Source organism: Asterias rubens, chromosome 5 (genome assembly GCF_902459465.1).
Source record: "Asterias rubens chromosome 5, eAstRub1.3, whole genome shotgun sequence".
In the NCBI taxonomy this organism is placed as follows: domain Eukaryota; kingdom Metazoa; phylum Echinodermata; class Asteroidea; order Forcipulatida; family Asteriidae; genus Asterias; species Asterias rubens.
Window position 1 is genome coordinate 11,305,730 of NC_047066.1, and position 22,434 is coordinate 11,328,163.

The window sequence follows — 22,434 nt, forward strand, 5'->3', positions numbered from 1 at the left end:
ACCATAAAAAAACATAATTGCGAGCAATGGAGAGCTGCTGATAGTATAAAACATTTTGTGAGAAACGGCTCCCTTTGAAGTAACGTAGGTGTTGAGAAAGAGGTAATAGATTTCGGGCCTGAAGAGTTTTTAGGCATCTGAAAGCACACACATTTTTTGCAAGGGTGTTTTTTCTTTCATTTTTATCTTTCAATTGTGTTGAGTCCAAACTTTTACAGTTTGGTATTTTTTGCAAAGTTGGGATACAATACAAGTGAGAATACTGAGTTGTATTTGCTCTCTACATCAATCTTACAGCTGTTTTGTGCATGGAAATAAACGAGCGACCATCATTATGTGGTTATTAACTCAACTTTCATTAAAGGCAGTGGACACTATTGGTAATTACTCAAAATAATCATTAGCATAGAACTTTTTTTGGTGACGAGTAATGGGGAGAGGTTGATGGTATAAAACATTGTGAGAAACGGCTCCCTCTGAAGTGCCATAGTTGTTGAGAAAGAAGTAATTTTCCACGAATTTGATTTCGAGACCTCAGATTTAGAACTTGAGGTCTTGAAATCAACCATCTAAACGCACACATCTTCGTGTGACAAGGGTGTTTTTTCTTTCATTATTATCTCGCAACTTCGATGCCCGATTGAGCTCAAATTTTCACAGGTTAGTTATTTTATGCATATGTTGAGATACACCAATTGTGGAGGCTAATAGTGTCCACTGCCTTTAAGTGACGTTAACATTTTGTAGTTGATTTCATTTGTTTTTATCTGCGTTCTGATCACGGTTCCTTTTAAGGCAACCTCTACAAATTAATCCCAGTTTAAGGGAAATATGGCCAGGGTCTCTTTAAGTGAAGAGCAGTTGACACGCATGGTCAGTTGTCTCAATTAGTTTTGACCGATAGTTGATGGATTTATTTTTATATTGCAATATTGTTTTTAATATATGTTAGTTTTGCATCGGGGATCAAATTATACTATAATTTGTTTTAACCACTGCAGCATATAGTACACATAAACATTTATCATGGTTCGGCCATCCGGATTTTGTACCATGCTGAGAGACTGGAAGATAATAATAGTATTTATAAATACCTCAGACAGTTTCGATATTCCTATTGGTGGAGAGCGCGTCACGTGGGTGTGTATAAATCTTTGTTTATGACCGGTAAAAATATTAATTCATGGGCGTGACACGCGACCTTGCACCTGTTCTTATAAAACAGTTTCTTCATTCATTGGTCGGGAGCAACGGCTGAAACAATTTGTGCCACATCACGCGATACGCGCGACGCGCACAGCATTCCCTTATAAGGAGTTGTTTACCCGAGGGCGGCGGAGGGCTTTACCATTTCATAGCTGGAGGGGTGGTGTGTTGAAAGAAATCATTTAACAATTTAACAAAATACATTTATTTTACTTTTTGACCAAAAAGTGATGATGTTTTTGACCAAAAAAGCATTTATGAATGGGAATCAAAGTGTGTTGAATCGGTTTTCAACTAGTGGTTTAAACCCGCCGAGGCCTGGTTCTTTATAATTTACCTCGACTTCGTCTCGGTAAAAATATCAAGAACCAGGCCTCGTTGGGATTAAACCACTAGCTAAACATCTCTTCACACCACACATTGATTCCCTTAGTGAATATTGCATTCATTACTGTCGGATACAGGGAACATGACCAATATGGTGGCAACATGATTTCATATCATGAGTTATAATAATAATGATGATATATGATACTTTATAATGCGCCATGTCTGTCACAGGTGACACTCCTGGCGCAGGAACCCTTACTAAGCTAACCACAAGTTATGCATAAAAAAGCTGTATAATTCATTCACTTGCCAGCTTAAGCGTGTATATGTACATCGCCCACCCTCCTCTTCCCAACCTGTTGTCAATGTTGTATGCATCCGTATTGATAACAGTTATAATCAGTCAAACTACTTATCCTAGGTCCAACTAACCATATTCCTTTCTCTATACTTTTTTTTTAATGCTGCATGTCCCCATTCCCTTACACTTTTGCCACAGAAGGAATATACGGGAAACTACAGAGAAGACGTATCTACGAAGTTGTCGCTACAATGCCGACTCGGACCCATTGTGCCCCATCTTCAGACTGGGTACCATGGTGGAGATGGCAAATGATACATTCGAGAATATGGCGTACAGGGTGGGTATATGAGGCACCGTGCTAAGCCCAGTTTCATAGAGCTGCTTAAGCAGAAAATATTGCTTAACAGTTTCCGGCCAAACACAAAGAGCAATACCAATCGCAAATTGTAACATGATGGTTTGGCTGGTAAGCGTTAGTTTGTTATGCTAAGCTATTTTTTTTTAGCTAATAAGCAGCTCTATGAAATTGGGTCCTGAAAGATAGCAGGTTGCGTTCGTTGGAGTCAGTGGACGCCATTTAGAAAAACCTGCATGCAATACCAATGCGTGTCACGAATGAGTTGATGACAATTTTAGAGAGACAGAAGTGTACAATGAATAAATTACATTTGTTGAAATAAAAAAACTTTCTGAAAAAAAATTGGTTAATATATCAAACAAATGCATCACTTGTATACGCACTACTTGCATTAGACGTGTTTTTGTTTGCGAGTTTGAAAATGGCGCCGCTTGCGTGTGGCATCTTCAATGTGCACACAAACATACAGGCCAGACCATAGTACTACATTAGAGGTCAGTGCAACGAGAATCTGTCTTTAGAAACAACCAGGCACCGAATCGGTCAAACTGGATAGAGGAAATTAAGCAAGCTAACAACCGATGAATCAATCTATATAAATCTCTGATGATGAACAAAGTTGACAACTAATTCTGTCAGATGAAGGCACCCTTTCAATGGAAAAAAAGTTACTAAAAGTGCAAAGTGTATATGTGTTTAACAGCCGAGGATTTACTTTAAGTGTTTTTATTTGACCCCTCAGCTGTCCAGCTTTTTAATGAACAGCTGGATCAAGAATTGTTGCAATATTACAGACCAGATCCATAGGTTCTAATAGTATACTCGCAAGCAATATTAAATGAACTATTTTAGGCTCGGTGAGGCATTCCAATTTATACCTGACAAACTAACTGGTTCCGCTGGCCAGTCACTGAACAAAACAGCCAGTGCTCTGAATGATAAAGTCAAACTTGAATCGTGTATGAGAGAAAATAAAATCTGAGAGAATTTGCGGTGCACCAACTTTTACACCCGTTTTCAACTTTGGAAGCAGGTACGGCTAGATCTCTACCAATTGCCTATTCTTAAATGTTACTGCAGCAGCCATTGATCACAGCCATAACCAAAGCCACTTCAGTGTTACACGCGACCTATCTTGAGTATTGGCTAGCCGTATTGACCGTAGCAAAGAGAGCAGCATATAAAACAGTCGATAAGCTAATATTAAAGGAACACATTGCCTTCGATTGATCGAGTTGGTCTTCGAAACCGTTTGTTATAAAATGCATATGGGTAGAAAGAAGTTGCAAAAGTAGAATACAATGATCCACACAAACATACATCGAAATTGCACGGTTTTCTTTTTACCTCGTCGACTAACACGGTCGGTCTATTATGGCCGACCGTGTTAGTTCGCAAAGTCAAAGTAAAACCACGCAATTTCGATGCAAATTTGTGTGGATCATTGTATTCTATTTTTAAAAAATCTTTCCAACCATATGCATTTTATAACGAACGGTTACAAACGTGTTTTATAGACCAACTCGTCCGATCCAAGGCAACGTGTTCCTTTAATGTAAATTTGACAACTACTAATAACTGCTGTTACATTGACCTGAAAACGTGTTTTAAGATTTGTGTTCCAACCAGCTATGGTTGTTTCTTGAATAAATATATGAGAAGGTACTCAGAGGTTGAAACCTATGGATTGACGCACTTTGTATCAGACCATTAAACTTCCCAACACAGCGAGACTAGATGTACAATGATCTCCATTGCCAAAAGACTCCATTATAGGCGGTTCTATTCAACTCTGTGTTATACTAGAGGGACTTTTATAATTCCAGTCAATTGGGTCCCGCGATATCGCCTCAAATCGATTGCCATTTTATGAACCCTAGCCCAAGAGATCTTACGACAGCTGCACCCATCGGCAGAACAAATTAGTTTTTCAAATTATTGGCTGATTTTACTAAAGAAGAACACTTGGTGTTATTGGTCCCCCGTCTTTGTGTCTCGTTCTTCGCTGATTGCCCGCAACAATGTAACGATTCCCCCGGTTTATGGCTTCATAAACTGTTATTGATATCGAGGGAAATCACAAGAAAAGTTACACAGCAATGGAATTATGATGGGCAGAAATGAAGACTACACTGTCACTTAAATATTTGAAGGGTAATAGATCAAACTTATTGCGTATGCTTTCGTGTATTTTGTAGATAATACTCAATGCAGATTATGGAGTCGTCAATTTATATTGACAAGTACTTTTAATTCCTTATTAAATATTAGGGGTGGAAAAGGACAACATTTACCAGAATGAGATTTTAACCTGCGACCTTTGCATAAACATGATGGCATTCTACCAAACGTTAACAAAAAAGACCTATGTCGACGGTCTTTCACAAAATGGCCAGATGGCTCACTTAGGCATGGAAGACAGCCCGGGACGTTAATCCACAACAAAATCATTGTATCCAATGAAATAATTTTACCCAATGAAATGATTGCGCCTTTAAGACCTGCCGTCGATTTCACAAAGAGTTAGGATGAGTCACTCGTCCTAACTCAGGAGTAATATTAAGGTCTGCATGCTACTTTGCAGGGTGGGGACTCGTCCTAAAGTCCTAAGATTGGTCTTAATTTAGAAAGAGTTTTGTGAAATCGACGGCAGTGCCTGTCTTTCCTTATGGATCATAAATACAGGGGACACTCAAAGAGTTAGGACTCGTCTTATCTCGAGTTAGGACGAGTAACTCGTCCTAACTCAGGATTAATATTAAGGTCTGCATGCTACAGTGCAGGGTGGGGACTCGTCCTAAAGTACTAAGATTGGTCTTAAAGGAACACGTTGCCTTGGATCAGACGAGTTGGTCTATGAAAAGCGTTTGAAACCGTTTGTTATGAAATGCATATGGTGAGAAAGATGTTTTAAAAGTAGAATATAATGATCCACACAAGTATCAATCAAAATTGCACGGTTTTCCTTTCACGTCGCGAACTAACACGGTCGGCCATTTATGGGGGTCAAAGTTTTGACTCCCATAAATGGCCGACCGTGTTTGTCGACGAGGTAATACGAAAAACCACGCAATTTCGAGGCATATTTGTGTAGATCATTGTATTCTACTTTTACAACATCTTTCTAACCATATCTATTTTATAACAAACGGTTACAGGACGCTTTTCAAAGACCAACTCGACCGATCCAAGGCAACGTGTTCCTTTAAGTTAGAAATAGTTTTGTGGAATCGACGGCAGTCTTTCCGTATGGATAATAAATACTCTTTCCCACGGCCAGCCTGTTGTTTTTGACGCTGATGCGTTGGGCAGTAATATTGCATAACTAAATCGGTTGTTTCTTTTTTTTTTCCTAGGGCGGAGTTGTGACGATAGATATCCAATGGAATTGCAATCTAGACCGACATAGAGACGAGTGTCTACCAAAATACAGGTTCTTCCGGTCAGATGACGAACACGCTAAAATTGCAAAAGGATTTAACTTCCGGTAAGACGATGTCTTGTCTGCAAGGGTGAAACTAGGGGACAATTTAAAAAAAAAAAATGTGAAAAAAAGGCTCAATCAGTCATCGGAGTCAGGAGAAAAATACGGGAAAACCCACCCTTGTTTCTGCGCGTTTCGCCGTGTCATGACATGTGTTTAAAAAAAAATACGTAATTCTCGCTATCGAGAATTGATAATTGTTTTAATGTTTTCTCAAAAAGTAAAGCATTTCATGGAATAATATTTCAAGAGAAGTCTTTCACCATTACCTTCTGTAAACCCTGTAAGTTATTTGTAAATCTGTGAACTTTTTATTTTTTTTGTTCTGTGCCGAAAGTGTAATGGCTGGGGTGGGGTGGTGGGGTCAATTATTGCCATTTCAAACTATACACTGTGCACTGTAAACACTTTGTTTAGGTTTTAAAGACATTTGTTGTTCCCACCTTTTCGAATGATAAACATGATTATAATTTGTTGACACCTGCTCTGCTCATATGAGTCTAAACCATGTTTTAGGTTATACATGTGAAAAAAGTGTGTACAAAACCTATTCTTAGAATTGTGTCTATAATCAAACACTGTTTTTAAAGTGCATACTCCAGTTTGCATTTGTTTTTTTAACAATTATCTTTTTCAGCGCTGTTGGTATGGGCCAATTAGGCTACCTCTTTTATAAATGAATGAATAGGAAAATACATTGTCTGACTGTAAATGGACTATGGTTTTAAAACATTGAATCTATCACATTGAAGCCTGTAATTGGAAAAATTTTACTCCTGCATTTTTTCATCACAAAGGTCTAAATTTCAAATAGGAACCAGGGGGCACAGACACCAATTTTGACGAGGAATCCCCTCCCCCAGTTACGCTACTGGCTACGGATTTGTGAAGGCTTAAAATGGTTAAATTGCTGTATTAACTGCCAACGTCATTCATTGCACATAGACAATCACTATCCGGAGCCACACTGATAACATTCCGTTATTGGCACCTTTGGCTGTGGCTTTGGGCTACGTCATTGAACAAGCTTGCATATTGAGACGAAAGAGTCGACAGCAATAGGCAAACACAGCCTTATCCACCCAATCAGGTTGCGCGTGGTGAAAAATGTACTAGAAAAAAAAAATTCTGGAGGTCACAGAAAATCTCGTTTTATTTTTCCCCTCTTTTCTACTTGCTGCTTTTAAGCTTTTAAAAAAGTAAAAATGGACCATAGTCCCATCCCTTTAATAATCAGTACACGTGTTCAAAAATGATTCTACCCACCTCAACTTTTTTCATACGTCCGTTATTTTTATTTATTTTTGATCTTAGTTTGCTTTCGGAGTTTTTGGTTCTATAGCCGAACGTTATCTCGTGGTTTTGACATGAAATTTATTGAAACTTCAACCAAAACCGCCCATTTATTCTGCCGGGTAGCGTTTGGATTCGTTTGAATAATTAATTTATTGGTAATTTTGTACGGAACAGTATACAAGATCAAGAAGGGTCGCCATCATAGTTTAAACATTATCAAAAACGAAGGAATCAAAATATAGTGACGTCATCTTTCAGATTCGTTTTTACACGATCTAGTCTTACCAAAGTCAGTCTAATTCCGACAGTACTCCCACAGAAAAGCAGTTAAAGGATAACACAAATGTTGGCATTTCCTCTTCTTAATCTTTTACTTCACGAAGAGAACGACAGGGACTAATGTGGGCATTGATTGGTCATCCGTTTTGGACCAATAAATACCCTGCAAATGGTTGTAAATAAATTGGTCAAGCTCCCTAGTGAGCCGGTGTGTCTTTATATACTGCTTGTAACCCTGTTAACGTCAGTCAGGTGTCACTTTGAATCTGTCACGGGGTTCTTAACTCTTTCAATCACTCAAGACGCTCTGAGAAAGTCGTGAATTTCATCAATAATGCTTCTATTTCCTTCCAATTTGTACTCTTCCTCTTCTGTATTCCATCTTGCTAATGGATTTTTCCCCCGTTTGTCTTTTTGTATTATTAAATTTTTCGTCACCATGGCGATACAGGTACTCAAAATATTACAAAGTGAACGGGACGGAGTTTCGGACGTTAACGAAGGCCTATGGCATTCTGTTCAACATTAAGATCACCGGGCAGGCGGGGAAGTTCGACTTCATCCCTCTTATGCTCAATGTGGCGTCCGGGTTTGCGCTGCTGTCGCTGGTAAGCATGTCTGACATAAAATACTTCCCATTTGCTTTACATTTAGACAAATAGTGCTAAGCAGAAACATGGTTTCAACCATCGTGTATTGCTTGTGGCTGGTTCGCTGCTTATGCTTAGTAAACACAAATAGGTAATCACCAAATTCTGCATGTACTCCCTGAGATAAGGTCCAAAATGACCCCATTCATGTCTATTTATATAAACAAGACAAATATGAAACAAATCTTGCTAAGCGGAAACAGGGTTCCAACCAACGTATATTGCTTGTTGCTGGAGCGCTGTTTAGCACACAAAAAACTAGTTCACCATTATCGTCTTAAATGGTGAAAGAAGGTGACTCAAAATGACCAACCTTTGGCCTACATTGAGGATACACGTTTGTGTTTGATAGTAGTTTAATAATTATTTGTAAATCTCACAAAAAAAAAAAAAAATATTGCTTGGCATAATTGAGTTTTCAGCCAATGCTCATTGCCTGTAACTGGTACGATGGTGAATTTTGCATATAATTATTATCTATAATAACTTTGTTCAATAATTATATTCCCCCTTAACAGCCTTTCAAAAGTGGGCCAAGGACATCATACATTAGGCCTCATAAAAAGCAAGCTTACATAGTTAGTAGAAAGAGATACGAATGGTATCCAGCTATAGCTCTATAGATGTACCCCCCCCCCCCCCCGAGGTATAAGTCTCTAAAGCATGATAAATGGTCACTGGAGCAACATTTACAAAATGGAATTCTACCGTGAAAGGGAGCGCGGCATATATGAAAGCATTAATAGCTGGTTGACATGTGTCCCTAATGGTTTAACGATTCAATGTAAAAGTGTATAGAATACAACTGCGAAACCCCGGTAAAAAAAAAGATAGGTATAATTTGTAGGCGGGGTTTCCTTTATGAATGTTCCCAAACCTAATTTATACAAAAATGAATGTTGTTGTATAGAGAGAGGAGGAAATTAAGAAAACAATGTAGTTGGCGTATGTGTCCCTAATGTATGACTATTTATGAGCAATTATGTAATGCAACTATAAACCCCTGCATCAAAGAAAGCAAAGGCTAAGGATTCTTTAAAGGGTATATGTACTTTTTCCTAACAAAAAACACAATGTCCACAGATATACATTAAACTTCAGTTTGAAGATTATGATAATAGAAAGCTTCCCTTGAAATTTTACTTATTGAGGTGCTGTAGTTTTTGAGAAATGAGTAAAAGTAATAATTTTCGTCTCAGTTTTAGCATGTAAAAACGTATTAACCGGTTATGCTATGGTTTTGTATAATATCATAACTGGTTAAGGGGATTTTACATGCTAAAATAGTTTTGGTCTCATGAGACCAAAACTATTTTGTGACTTGTTTTACTCATTTCTCAAAAACTACAGACCTTAGTTTATTTGAAGGGAAGCTTTCCACTATCATTATCTTCAAACCCTGTAAGTTTAATGTAAATCTGTGGACATCTTGAGAAAGTACCCGAATCCTTTATAGGGAAGGTACAGGTTTGGAAATTACTCAAAACAAATATCAACTTAAAAACTGACTTGGTAACGAGCAATGGAGAGCTGTTGATAGTATAAAACATTGTGGGAAAGGACTCCCTCGGAAGTAACGTAGTTCTGAGAAAGAGGTAATTTCTCACTAAAATGCTAAAAGACTTCTAGCCAGAAGTCTTTTTATTCCATCTGAAACCACACAAATTCGTTCAACAAGGGTGTTTTTTCTTTCATCATTTTCTTGCAACTGCGACGACCAATTGAGCTCAAATTTTCACAGATTTGTTATTTTATGCGTATGTTGGGATACACCAAGTGAGGACACTGGTCTTTGACAATCAAACGTGTACCTTCCCTTTAAGGGATTGTATACGTTTGACAGTCACTCTTAAATTGATTATTAATAAAAACTTGCTTGGTTTATAGCAGTAACGCTTTCGATAGTATAAAGCATTTTGATAGTTATCACACTTTGTAGCAATGGTAAACAATTCCACCAACAATTAATCTGAGTAACTTTTCTGCATGACACGTTTCTCAGATTGTGTATTCCATATCGGATTATTCTTTTTTTTCGTGGACAACAATAACCGCTCCGAATTTTCAGCGATATCTGAGAAAGAAAGAAAAAAACGCTACCACCTTTTGACATGAAATATTCACAGGTTAATATTATTAAGGGAATCGATGTGTGGTGAAGAGGTTTTCAACTAGTGGTTTAGACCCAACGAGGCCTGGTTCTTGATAATTTAAACCACTAGTTGAAAACCAATTCCCGTTCATTAATACCTCTTCGGTCAAAAAACATCAACACTTTTGGTCAAAAAGTAAAATAAATGCAAAAATTATAATTGTTCAATGATTTCTGTCAACACAACACCCCTCCAGCTATGAAATGGTAAGGCCTTCCGCCGCCTTCGGGTAAACAACCCCTTGTGCACGTCGCGCGTATCGCGTGATGTGGCACAACTGTTTCAGCCGTTGCTTCCGACCAATATGAATGAAGAAACTGTTTTATACGAACAGGTGCAAACTCGCGTGTCACGCCCATGTTTCAACACTTTTTACTGGTCATAAACAAAGGTTTATACACACCAACGTGACGCGCTCTCCACCAATAGGAACAGCGAAAATGGCTGAGGTATTTATGAATGTATATTATCTAGTATAAAAGATTAAAGCAACGAACGCTTTCAAAGACTAATGTCCCAAGGTCCTTAATTGTGATAATGTTATAACAGTCACGGATGCCGCAGAGCTCCAGAGCTTCGGGAGCGAATAACCCACAAGAAAAAAGCGGAGAGCAAACTCGTTGTCAAGTGCTCTTGCTTGAGATGTTCCGATGATAAGTGTGTTGAGAAGTGTTTTGCGAAGACGGTGCATAACAAAGAGCCCTAGAGAACTCATGAATTGTGACAGACGTGTGATTCCAGCTGGGGAACATTGGGGAATAAAAGCAATATGTTTTTTAAACAGACGAAACCGTTTATGAACTTAAAATTGCACGGTGAATTCGTAGGGAGAAGGGTTTATATTCGCTAAAGGGTTTCGTAGCGTGTGGTACCCTTGCGTTCTAGTTCACTAGACCCAAGCTCAAGTGTTGGAAGCAGCAATTGTGTGGGTTCGAATCCGGTCATGATGATTGTCAAATTGTAACGTAAACAATTACTTCTCGATCTAAAATATGCATTACTTCAAAAGTGGTTGTTTCCAACAATGTTTCATTACATCAACACCTATCCAGTTCTTCTAACCAAGTGATTGTTTATGGTCATTAATTTTCTGAGTAATTACCATCCTCAATTTAAAGGCAGTGGACACTAATACTCAAAACAACTATTTGCATAAAACCGTATTTGGTAATGAGTAATTGGGAGAGGTTGGTAGTATAAAACATTGTGAAAGATGGCTCCCTCTGAAGTAACACAGTTTTCGAGAAAGAAATAATTTTCCACGAATTTGATACGCCACATCGGATTTAGAATTTGAGGACTCGAAATCAAGCATCTGAAAGCACACAACTTCAAACAAGGGTGTTTTTCCATTATTATCTCACAACTTCGACGACCGATTGAGCTGAAACTTGAACAGGTTTGTTTTTCAAAGTATAGGTTGAGATACACCAAGTGAGAATACTGGTCTTTGACAATTACCAATAGTGTCCAGTGTCTTTAATCTGAAAATACAACCCTAAAGAAGAAGAAGAAGAAAAAGAAGAAGAAAAAAAAAAGAAGAAGAGTGAAATGTTAATTTGGTTTGTATCCATACACCGATGTGTGTTAACACTGTATTACTCAGTACTTTCCCGAGTACATTTTATTTGGTCGGGATTCGAACTCACAACTTTTACAATTCTAGAGCACTAACTAGACCACCGAGATTGCCCGGTTTAGTGGCAGTTTGAGGCCTTAATCGGCGGGTACCGCGACGAAGAAAAATGTGATGACAATCCATGAGTACAACAACCGTTTTCCCCATGAATCCTCTTAGCTGAAAAGAAGATCCTAGGCCAATTTCCATAATAAATGTAATCACCAATCACTAATCCATGCACATGTCTTATTATTATTGTGCTACTGAAGCATAAATAGTTAAACAACAGTATGTATTAAATCACGTACTGTTGTTTACACTTTGCCAACAACAATCAAATCTGAAGACAAGAAACCACGTATGTGCCAACGTGCACTTCTCTGACACCTTGCTTCGCGCCACAGATCACACACCGTGGGCCCCAGCGTAAACCACCTGCAAATTAAACTAAAACATTGAGAGCTTTTGAATGTCGGATTTTGTTTCAAATTTTACAGTACAATGAATGAATAACAAATGCATTTGACATGTTTTTTTTTCTATACAAAGTTTGCTCTGTATCCGAATTAATCAAAAGCAGTGACAAAGACCTTCTTTAGAGGATTCGGGTACTTTTTCAAAATGTCCACAGATTGACATTAAACTTACAGTGTTTGAAGATAATGATAGCGGAAAGCTTCCCTTCAAATATTACTAACTAAAGCTGTGTAGTTTTTGAAAAATGAGTAAACAAGTCACAAAATAATGTTGGTCTCAAAAGACCAAAATTATTTTAGCATGTAAAATCCCCTTAACCAGTTAAGATATTATACCAAAACTGGTTAATACGTTTTTACATGCTAAAACTGAGACGAAAATTATTCCCTTTTACTCATTTCTCAAAAACTACAGCATCTCAGTAGGTTAAATTTCAAGGGAAGCTTTCTACTATCATAATCTTCAAACTGTGTATAAGTTTAATGTAAATCTGTGGACATTGTGTTTTTTGTTAGGAAAAAGTACATATTATACCCTTTAAAGGCACTCGATTTGCGTTTGGTGATCATTCTTAAAAATGAATAGCATTACAAACTTTTCGTAAGAAGCCTTCAAGCAGATTTCGGTATAGCGTAAAGCATTTTGAAAAACAGTTGCTTCACGCCACAGATCACACACTGTAGGCCCCAGCGTAAATCGCCTGCGAATTGAACAAAAATAGTGACATCTTTTGAATGTCAGATTCTGTTTCAAATGTCGCAGTACAATGAATAAATAATACATGTGCTTTATGTTACGATACATCAATGTGCATGCCCCAATTTTGAATCTGGGAAGCGTTACTGTCAGTAACGTTCCTCAGCATGATATGTACTCCTATGAAGGATCGTGTTATTCGCTCATGATGTTCGGCGAAATCGTAAAAAAAAACGCGACCACCCTTAACAATCAAATTTGCACAGGTTATTTTTAGTGTGTGTGACACTCATTAAAGACAATGGACACTATTGGTAATTGTCAAAGACCAGTCTTCTCACTTGATGTATCTCAACATATGCACAAAATAACAAACTTGTGAAAATTTGAGCTCGATTGGTCGTCGGAGTTACGAGATAACTATGAAAGAAAAACACCCTTGTCACACGAAGTTGTGTGCTTTCAGATGCTTGATTTCGATACCTCAAATTCTAAATCTGAGGTCTCGAAATCAAATTCGTGGAAAATTACTTCTTTCTCAAAAACCACGTCACTTCAGAGGGAGCCGTTTCTCAGGATGTTTTATACTATCAACCTCTCTCCATTACTCGTTACCAAGTAAGGTGTTATGCTGCTAACAATTATTTTGAGTAATCATGTTAGCTGTCTTCATAAGATTTATGGGATAGTTTAAACACTTAAGAGTCAGTTCAGGTAAATAATTGACATACTTGCTCACGGTCAAACCATTTTTTTAAAAATACTTTGTAGGTGGAAGGGCCTTGGGGTGAAAGTATACAAAATTGCATTTTCAATTCCATATAAAGCCCGTTGCCATGGTCATTTTGTTTTTTGGCCATTTTAGGCCGATTTTAGGGTCTGAAAAACTGGTTTTTAGCTCATTTTTACAACTCCACCCCACCAAAATGCAAAATTATTTCGAAAAACCTTGTATATCACTACAAAGTATCATCCTTGGCCTTGCTTCAGAAAAAAACTTATTGCTTTAAATATCACCCTTGTGCTATTTTTGCATCGTTTATTACAGTATGTTTTTAAAATTTGCAAAATCGCCATTTTTACCCTATTTTTGGACTCCAAAATGTCAACTTGCCAGGGGTCTCAGAAAATTGTCCTTTCGGCTGTGATTAGGGCCAACATTGGTCTTTTCATATCTGGTGAGAAAAACTTGGGCAATTGTATCCTGTTGTGACAGTACTGCCTCAAAACTAGACTTTTTTCAAGAAAAAGTGAAAAATGCTTTTTAAGGGTATTTTCAAATAATATTGACATCAGTGTCCACGGTGAAAAAAGGAATATTTTTTTTTATACTTTGGGGTCCAAAATAAACAAAATTTACATTTCAAATCATTATATAATACGTTGCCATGGTAACAGTTCATTTGTGTTTAGGCCACTTTAGGCCAATTTGGGGGTCTGAAAAACTGTTTATTAGTTAATATTTACAACTCCACCCCCACCAAAAAAAAACACATATTTCATACAACCTTTTACATCACTACAAAGTATCATCCTTGGATTTACTTGAGTCAAAAAATGATTGCTATAAATTTCACCCTTGTGCTATTTTCAGAACGTGCATTAGAGTATGTTTTTCGAACTTGCAAAATCAACTTTTTTACCAAATTTTTTGCCCTCAAAATTTTTTCAGGGGTCTCAGAATATTTTCCTTTCGGTTTTGATTAGGGCCAAAATTGATCTTTTTATTTCTGGTAAGAAAAACTTGGGCAAATGTATCCTGATGTAACAGTACTGTCTCAAAAATATACTTTTTTTCAAAACAGAAAAATGCATTTTGAATTGTTTTTTCTTCATATTGAATTTATAACATTAAAAAGTAATAATACTATCAATCTTGCAGCTCTTCCGATCCTAAGCACTCTGTAGGCTTAGTGGATTACCCAACATTGATCAGGAACTGTTGATGACCTTAATTTTAGAATTTGCCCGGCCCAGCCCCAGTCATATTCCTTGACATTGCAAAAAAACAATGTTTTGTGAATAGCGCCTCTTTTTTGAAAGTTTTCCCTTTCGGTTGTGATTGGGGCGATTATTGGTGTTTTGTATGTCTTCTGGGGAGAAACACTTGGGTTTATTGTATCCTGTTGTGACACTACCTGCCTCAAGTATAGTAATTTTTTTCAAAAACAATGCATGCTTGTAAAAATCTGGCACTGTTTCCATGCCCTTTGAGTATTGAGTACAAAGTTTTTATTTAAACATAATGGTATCCAACCAAGCCATAACCAATGCTTTGCCACTGAGAGTTCTTGATTTGGCTACTTTACCAATCGTACAGGTATGATGTAAATATGAGCTAAAAAACAGTTTTTCAGACCCCAAAATCGGCCTAAAATGGCCAAAAAGCAAAATGAGCCGTAACCATGGCAACGGGCTATATATGGAATTGAAAATGCAATTTTGTTTACTTGCACCCAACGGCCCTTCCACCCACAAAGTATTTTAAAAAAATCATTACCTGAACCGACTCTTAACACCAACTCACATCAAAGTTACTTTAAATAAATGACCGAACGAGAGCAAAATGCATAATCAAAACACTTCATAAAAGAAAACGACTTAAATACGTTTGCGGTTCACATCACAGCTTTATGGGCCGCGCCATCTTGGAATTCTATTTATATCGGCAATCATTTACAAAACGGTGACAAAACTAAAAACATAAATGGCAGATTCTAGAGACATTAACTTGTAAGACTTATGTCTTAATGAACGACAAGCTTAGATGATATACTTACACAATTTTCGAAACAGAAATACGTAAATCAAAAAGGGTAAACTTACCTGTAAGAATGAAGACAATTCGAAGTACAGGTTATTGAACTGTCTTCATAGGAATCGTGGGAGAACCCCAAAACCCGACGTTGAGGGCACTCGTTTTACAAAAGATTTAGTAAGATGGAGATGTTTTAATCATACAAAACATTGTGAGAAACGGCTCTCTCTGAAGTGACATAGTTTTCGAGAAAGAAGAAACTTTCAACTAAAATATTTGAATTTGATTTCGAGAGCTCATAATAAGATTTTGAGATCCAGAAATCAAGCATCTGAAAGCACACAACTTCGTGTGACTACGGTGTTTTTTTCCCCATTATTATCTCGCAACTTCGACGACCAAAACTGAGCTCAAATTTTCACACATTTGTTATGTTGTGCATTTATGTTGAGATTCACCAAGTGAGAAGACTGGTCTTTGACAATTACCAATAGTGTCCAGTGTATTTAAAGGAAGAAGTTGATTAAACCAAAAAATGAGGGGGGCATGTTTCTACACCTGTCAGCTATTATCTATTTGTATAAAGGATAAAACCAATCGAGCCGAGCAGTTAAAAAAACCAAAGGTATGATTACCCCTTTAACAGATGGGATAGAAAGGGAAACGATAAAATTGACACAGGGGTGAAGTTGAGAAAAAACGAGCATAAGAACAACACCAAATAAAGCTGACAATGACCAGTATAGACAATTGGGTTTAACACCCCTATGGTCCGGCATCCCTATAACACACCTCTATTCCGACGCCCCTAGTTTGTTTTCTAAATCCTAGCGTGTAAATCAGCAGGGTTTTGTTCCAGAACTGTTATAGGTTTGTCGGAACATTATGGAAGTCAGAATATAGGAACGTGAACAAGTGTATACCCGAACATTGAATAAATAGGTAGACCATGACACATTTGTCTGTCATGGGGCATATAGTGTCACATTGTACTCCTAGTCATATGAACCGTCCCCGTCAATAACACAGTTACAGTCAGGGCTGTACAGACAACACACAAAATGTCGGCCTACTTCTCCCATTCCAGCCTGTATTTAGTGACATAGATTTAACTGGAATCACAACAGGATGTGTATGCACCAAAGGGATTTTGAAATCTCTGGTGTGGTTTTCCATTTTTGACGGAGTGATATTTGAGTCGTGTAAAAAGCTCTACAAAAACAACCTAAATTTGAACTGCTTAAATTGCTTTTGCAATGTGTAACCCAATTGGTTCGGGTATTGATGTAGAAGTCAGGTTGCGTGAAAGCACAATTGAGCGTCACTAAGCCTATGATAACGCCGTGTATTCAGCCTTATCCTCTGAAAACGACCGGGGTATATTCATCTCATATGAAACACAAACCAGTGTTCAGTATACTATAATCCATGCCAGTGTTCTGCTGTGTGTATAGCCTACGGGTAGCCATAGGGATTGATATTGGAATAGCCTCTAAACGAGGAAGAAGTGATTTCGCAACCCCCTTCCCCCCTTCCCCCTCCGGCAACAACGAATCAATCCCCGGAGCCAAATATTGTCATTCAATTTTCCGTTTGCTGGAAAGGTCAATGGATAATTATGAGATAGTTGGCGACAAATATCGTGATATCGACTCGATTACTGGCCACACAGAAAATACCACGAAATTGAACCCTGTCATGATTCTCTCGGATGATTGTAGGTCAATTCGCCCCCATCGGCACCCACACGTCATTTTATAAGTTAAATTTTCCATTAGTGGTCCCCATCATCTTAAAGGTGATGGGAATGGCATTGATACCAAGACGTGAACGCCAGGGAGAATGCAGTGTTGTTATGTTCCCCTTAGCTTAAAAATGTGTCCGTAAACCAGAGCTTGGCATAAAATTCCCATAACTTTTATGCCCAATAAATAAATACTAAGCTCAAATGTGATGTCGTAATAAACGCCACTATGAAGATAATGAACATACAACTTGAATAATCGTGTGGTTATATGAAATATCGGATACGTAAATTTTGCTCACTGGATTTTCCCAAGAGGACATTTTTTCCAAAAACCTACGTGTGGTTTTGTTTGATTTTTGAAAATGCCGTTCAAAGTTTCTACTGTTCATAAATTGATGACGAAGCCACAGCCAGAGCCGGGTATCACGACGAGGTTTGAAAAAGGCCCCTAATCAAACCGATTTTGTTGGATATGCATTTTTACACAATTGGGCCTAATTCTCCAAAAAAAAGGGGGGGTACTACTTGCCCCCATTTCTAATGAAAATGTAATGGTCAGTGTGTTACGATTGTTTCGTCTCGTGCAAAAGTCTCTTCACCTAATTCGAGTCAAGCTAAAAAAAAAATGCATTGCAGACCGACAGTCAACAACCATCATCTCCTGTCATTGATGACCAAAAAAATTAAACACTCTCTCGTCGGGACCTAATCCCGCTCCTCCGTGTTTCAGACCACCGTACGGGGTAAAAGGCAGGCAATCTCGAGCTCTAAACTCAGCCAGTGTCCGATAGGAGTTCAGGAGTAAAACTGTCATGTTTGGGGGTCACGACCTTTCTTTAGACTCGTGCCAGTCTGATTTACCAATCAGTTATAGACGGCCTTTAATATCCACGTCACGTACCTTGGTGTCTCATGGGGAGTTTACCCCCCTTCAGTCACCCGATGATCGCGGTGAAACATTCCTCCAGCTCGTCGGTATTATTAGATGTTATTGTAAGATCATGTCAAGTAATATAAAACCCTTTTCACACGACAGCGAAAACAAACCGACTACTGCTGAATTTTGTGCATGTGTGGGACAAACAGGTATTTCACAATGCTTTCAATACGTTTTGGGTCGTTTGGGGGATTTTTCCAGAGAACTTGTAAACAAACTGAAGTTTGAAATTAGTCTATTTTTGAAGAACTCAAGTCGTGTCGTGTTGTGTGCCAATTAGTTTTTTTCTTCTTGTTATTCTTCGAAATGAGAAGTCGTTGAAAGTTATATTATGTTGAATTGAGTGAAATTCAATTCAATAGACCCTTCCCATGAAATATGTATATTGCACGTAGCGCGTGCGCACTAACGTTTTGGTTGGCAAAATGAGGGAACATCGCGCTGTTTTATACCATAGATATATAATTAAAATTGTTCTATTCTATATCTATGGTTTGTACATGGCTAATGGGTGCGTAACGCAGACGCGATTGCGCGTCTGCTTAGTGCACAACTCTATGGCGTTTGCCAACCAACAGGGTCTGTACACATGCGTGAATGTAATTAGCATATTTCATGGGAAGGGTCCATTGAAACGGTTTATTGATAAAAACCGCAGCCAGGAGCCGAAGAAGTCATAATTTTATTTACAGATAAGAACATTTACAAATAGGCACTATATTTATAATAAAATATAATCCTTCCACATATATAGCTTCATCACTTGTTATGAAACAGCTCTTGGTATAGATTCACATGAACTATAGGCTACATGCAATGTAATGACAAGAAGGAATGCCCCGAGCGTACCTTTCCTGTACCTCAATTCTGCCCAGATAGTTGAGCTCACTAATTTGATCAGTTGTTAGATCAGCCATTCAGTTATCGTCCAATTAGGATATTAATATAATGTTAGAAGTCAAGTCTGTATTACGGTTGCAAGGGAACAGGGGGAGGGGGTCAAATTCACCTTTCGTAAAAACCTTGGGAAAGAAAACCGGGAAACAATGATTTCACGCAATTATAAAGATGTCTCGTTTGATCATGATCGCTTACTGACGTGACTTACCATTCGCCCGGGACATCAATATTGCCGAGGTCTTGTTTAATTTGCGGACCCAGACGTGACTATATTGGTTCTGGATATTTAAAGTCAAACCGGGATTACTCATCGCCACATTCGCAAAGGCCACCATGTCAAGCTGTTTACACGTCAGCAATTTTTGTGTTGTGCTTACTGTTGCAGAAAAATGTGCGTAAGCAAAAACGTATCTCACCATGGTTTCTCAAGTAAGCAGAAACTTTCTTGGCGCGCCTGCACGTTCACCATGGATTTGCATTGTTACCGCGAGAATTTGCCAGCATTTACCCTTGCTGGCGGTTTAAACAGCTTATGCAATAGAAAATCTGCTAAGTTACGCTCCGTAAGAACAAAACGGCTGCTTACTTGTTTTATGGAATTGGGCCATGAGCCCAATTTCATAGAGCTGCTTAAGCACAAAATTTTGCTTAAGCAAAAACATCCTTGCTTAGTAAAATCAGATTATCGGCCAAGACTCCACTCCATTGTAATGCTAAGTTAACAACAGCTAAATACCATGAGTCACAAGCAATGTATACGGCATGACATATTTGCCAGTAACATGTGAAAAATAAGCGAGCTATTTTCGTGCTTAAGCATTTTTTTTTTGCTGAAGCAGCTCTATGAAATTGGGCCCAGGTCATGATCTCACTTACCTTTTTTTGTTTTGTTTTTTGTTTGACATGTACACAGGCTACAGTCATGTGCGACATCGTTGTCCTGTATCTACTCAAGAAACGGAATATCTACAAGGAATGTAAATATCAGAACGTCAACCCCGTAACGGATGATGGGTACGAGGTGAGTGGAATCCCTAGGGTCGCCCAGCTAGTCCTTTGTGAGGCATCGTCCGCCGCTTCTTTATAGTGATGTAGAGCTGTAGTTATAGTTTTTAAATGCTTCAAAAAAACAGTATGCCCTCCTTTTGACCTAACACAAAGATTATTCCTTTTTTTGGGTATGTTTGGTTGGTTAGATGGGTAGACATCTCTTTGCTTTCACAGTCTCCCCCCTTTCATCTAACCTTCTCAGGTGTCTAAGCAATAAAGACTGCATGGTCAGTGTTGATTTTAGAAAGATATTTTGCCAAATGTACATAATAGCAGATTACAGTCCTTTAATCAAAGTATAGGATAGAATTACAAGCAATGGCAGACATTTTGGAAATTCAACTTTGCAACGGCCTTAAGAGCCAACTGTCTTTTTCTCGACAAACTCTGGCTGTTAGCCGAATTCCATGCGCTCTCGGGTCAGAATGGGCCCAGATTCCGGTCATGGGGGCCTGATCTATTTTCCGGGTCCCGGGCTGACCCATTTTTATAGTTGAAATATTTTTAGGTACTTTTGCCATAATTCCAGGTCATACATGTACTTATCTAGAAATCGTGGGTCAAACTGACCCAGAATTGCGTCATATTGACCGAAAAAGGGTCAGGCAACCTGGAACCCAGAGTCCGGTTCAATTCTGACCCGGGATTTTGTTAAAACGAGCTTATATTCTAATAGGCATAACATATCATACTTATCCAGAAATGAGCCAAACTGACCCAGAATTGCATCGTATTGATCGAAAAATGGTCAGGCAACCTGGAATCGAGACTCCGGGTAATTTCTGACTTGGAATTTCGTTAGAGATCAAAGGCATAACAACCATAAGCATCCCCATGCTGCACCCACTATAACAACCTTCCTGTTCCACATCAGGTCCCAGCCTTACGTACCTTCTCCAAAGCCGACGGCAACAGTGCAATATTTCCACTACGTCGTGTATCCTACGACGGTAACTCCATGGAGGTCGGCAAGAGGTATGCCACGGCCTACCTGGATACCACGGCAGACAGCGACCGGAATAGCTGAGACCAAGGAGAACCAAAAAACAAAAAAGCCATTTGTATTTTGGTGATTATATTATACATAATTTGGTAAACCTAATCCTGAACCCGAGTTGTAGATGGCTAGCCCGCACGGTGATGTGATGAGTGAGTGGTTTGTTTGGCACGATGAGTTGAGAAAGTGAAGGTGGCTTGTGAGAGGGTGTGTTGATGTTTTGACTTTGTTGTTTCATTGTACAATAGTTGTGAGCTGAGAATGTGTGGTTGTCTGAGTTAGATTGGCTGTGCATTGTGCTGGCACTATGCTATGTTGTTACAAAAGCATGGAGTGAAAGGATTGCTATAGTTCCCTTTATTGGCCATCTGCCCAAAGTACAGTTCGTATAATGTTGATGAAGTGATTCCAGTGTGCATGAGCTTTCTTTTGACACATAAAAGGCATTCGTGCAAAGAGGGAAAATGTTCTAAAACGGAGTGAGTGAGAGGTGATAACTGTCCACCGTGTGTGACGAAATGGAGCGTACAGTGTGGTACTTGAAAAGAATTGAAAGGAATTGTGCTTAAGATTACATCTTCTCCGGTTTTTCCCACTCAAAAAATATGAAATTTTTAAATTTCCTATCAGCAGCCTTGAGACTAAGCCATTTCTGGGCACAATTATCACAATAGCAGCAGTTGCCCTCAGTCACGAGGCAAAGTGTATCTTTTATTTTGTGGAACCGTTTCGGTTGTCTTAAAGCCATTGGACACTTTCGGTAAACAGTATTGTCCAAGGCCCACACTTCGTGTACCACAACTTCTATGTAAAATAACAAACCTGTGGAAATTTAGGCTCCATCGGTCGTCGGAGTCGGGAGACAATAACGGGAAAACCCTTGTTTCCGCACGTTTCGCCGTGTCATGACATGTGTTTAAAATAAATCCGTAATTCTCGCTATCGAGAATAGATATTGTTTTAATGTTTTCTCAAAAAGGAAAGCATTTCATGGAAACCCTGTAAGTTATTTGAAAATCTGTGAACTTTTTTTTTCTGTACCAAAAGTGTCCAATGGGTACTTACTCAAAATCATTATTAGCATGCAACCTTTCTTGGTAACAAGTAAGGGGAAGAGGTTGATAGTAAAAAACATCGTGAGAAACGGCTCCCTCTGAAGTAATACCTCAGATTTGGGGTCTCGAAATCAAG

At 38.4% G+C, this 22,434-nt stretch overlaps 1 protein-coding gene across 1 annotated transcript in view; it reads left to right on the top strand.

Annotated features, from left to right (window-relative positions):
• Window positions 1-22,049, top strand: part of LOC117290156 (P2X purinoceptor 4-like) — a 110,515-nt gene extending 88,466 nt beyond the window's left edge. Inside the window, exons 7-11 of the mRNA XM_033771411.1 lie at window positions 2,036-2,177; window positions 5,555-5,685; window positions 7,709-7,865; window positions 20,110-20,217; window positions 21,121-22,049. Coding sequence (XP_033627302.1) covers window positions 2,036-2,177; window positions 5,555-5,685; window positions 7,709-7,865; window positions 20,110-20,217; window positions 21,121-21,273 — 691 coding nt within the window. The 3' untranslated portion in view covers window positions 21,274-22,049. The remainder of the gene's footprint in view (window positions 1-2,035; window positions 2,178-5,554; window positions 5,686-7,708; window positions 7,866-20,109; window positions 20,218-21,120) is intronic.
• Window positions 22,050-22,434: the final 385 nt, after the last annotated feature.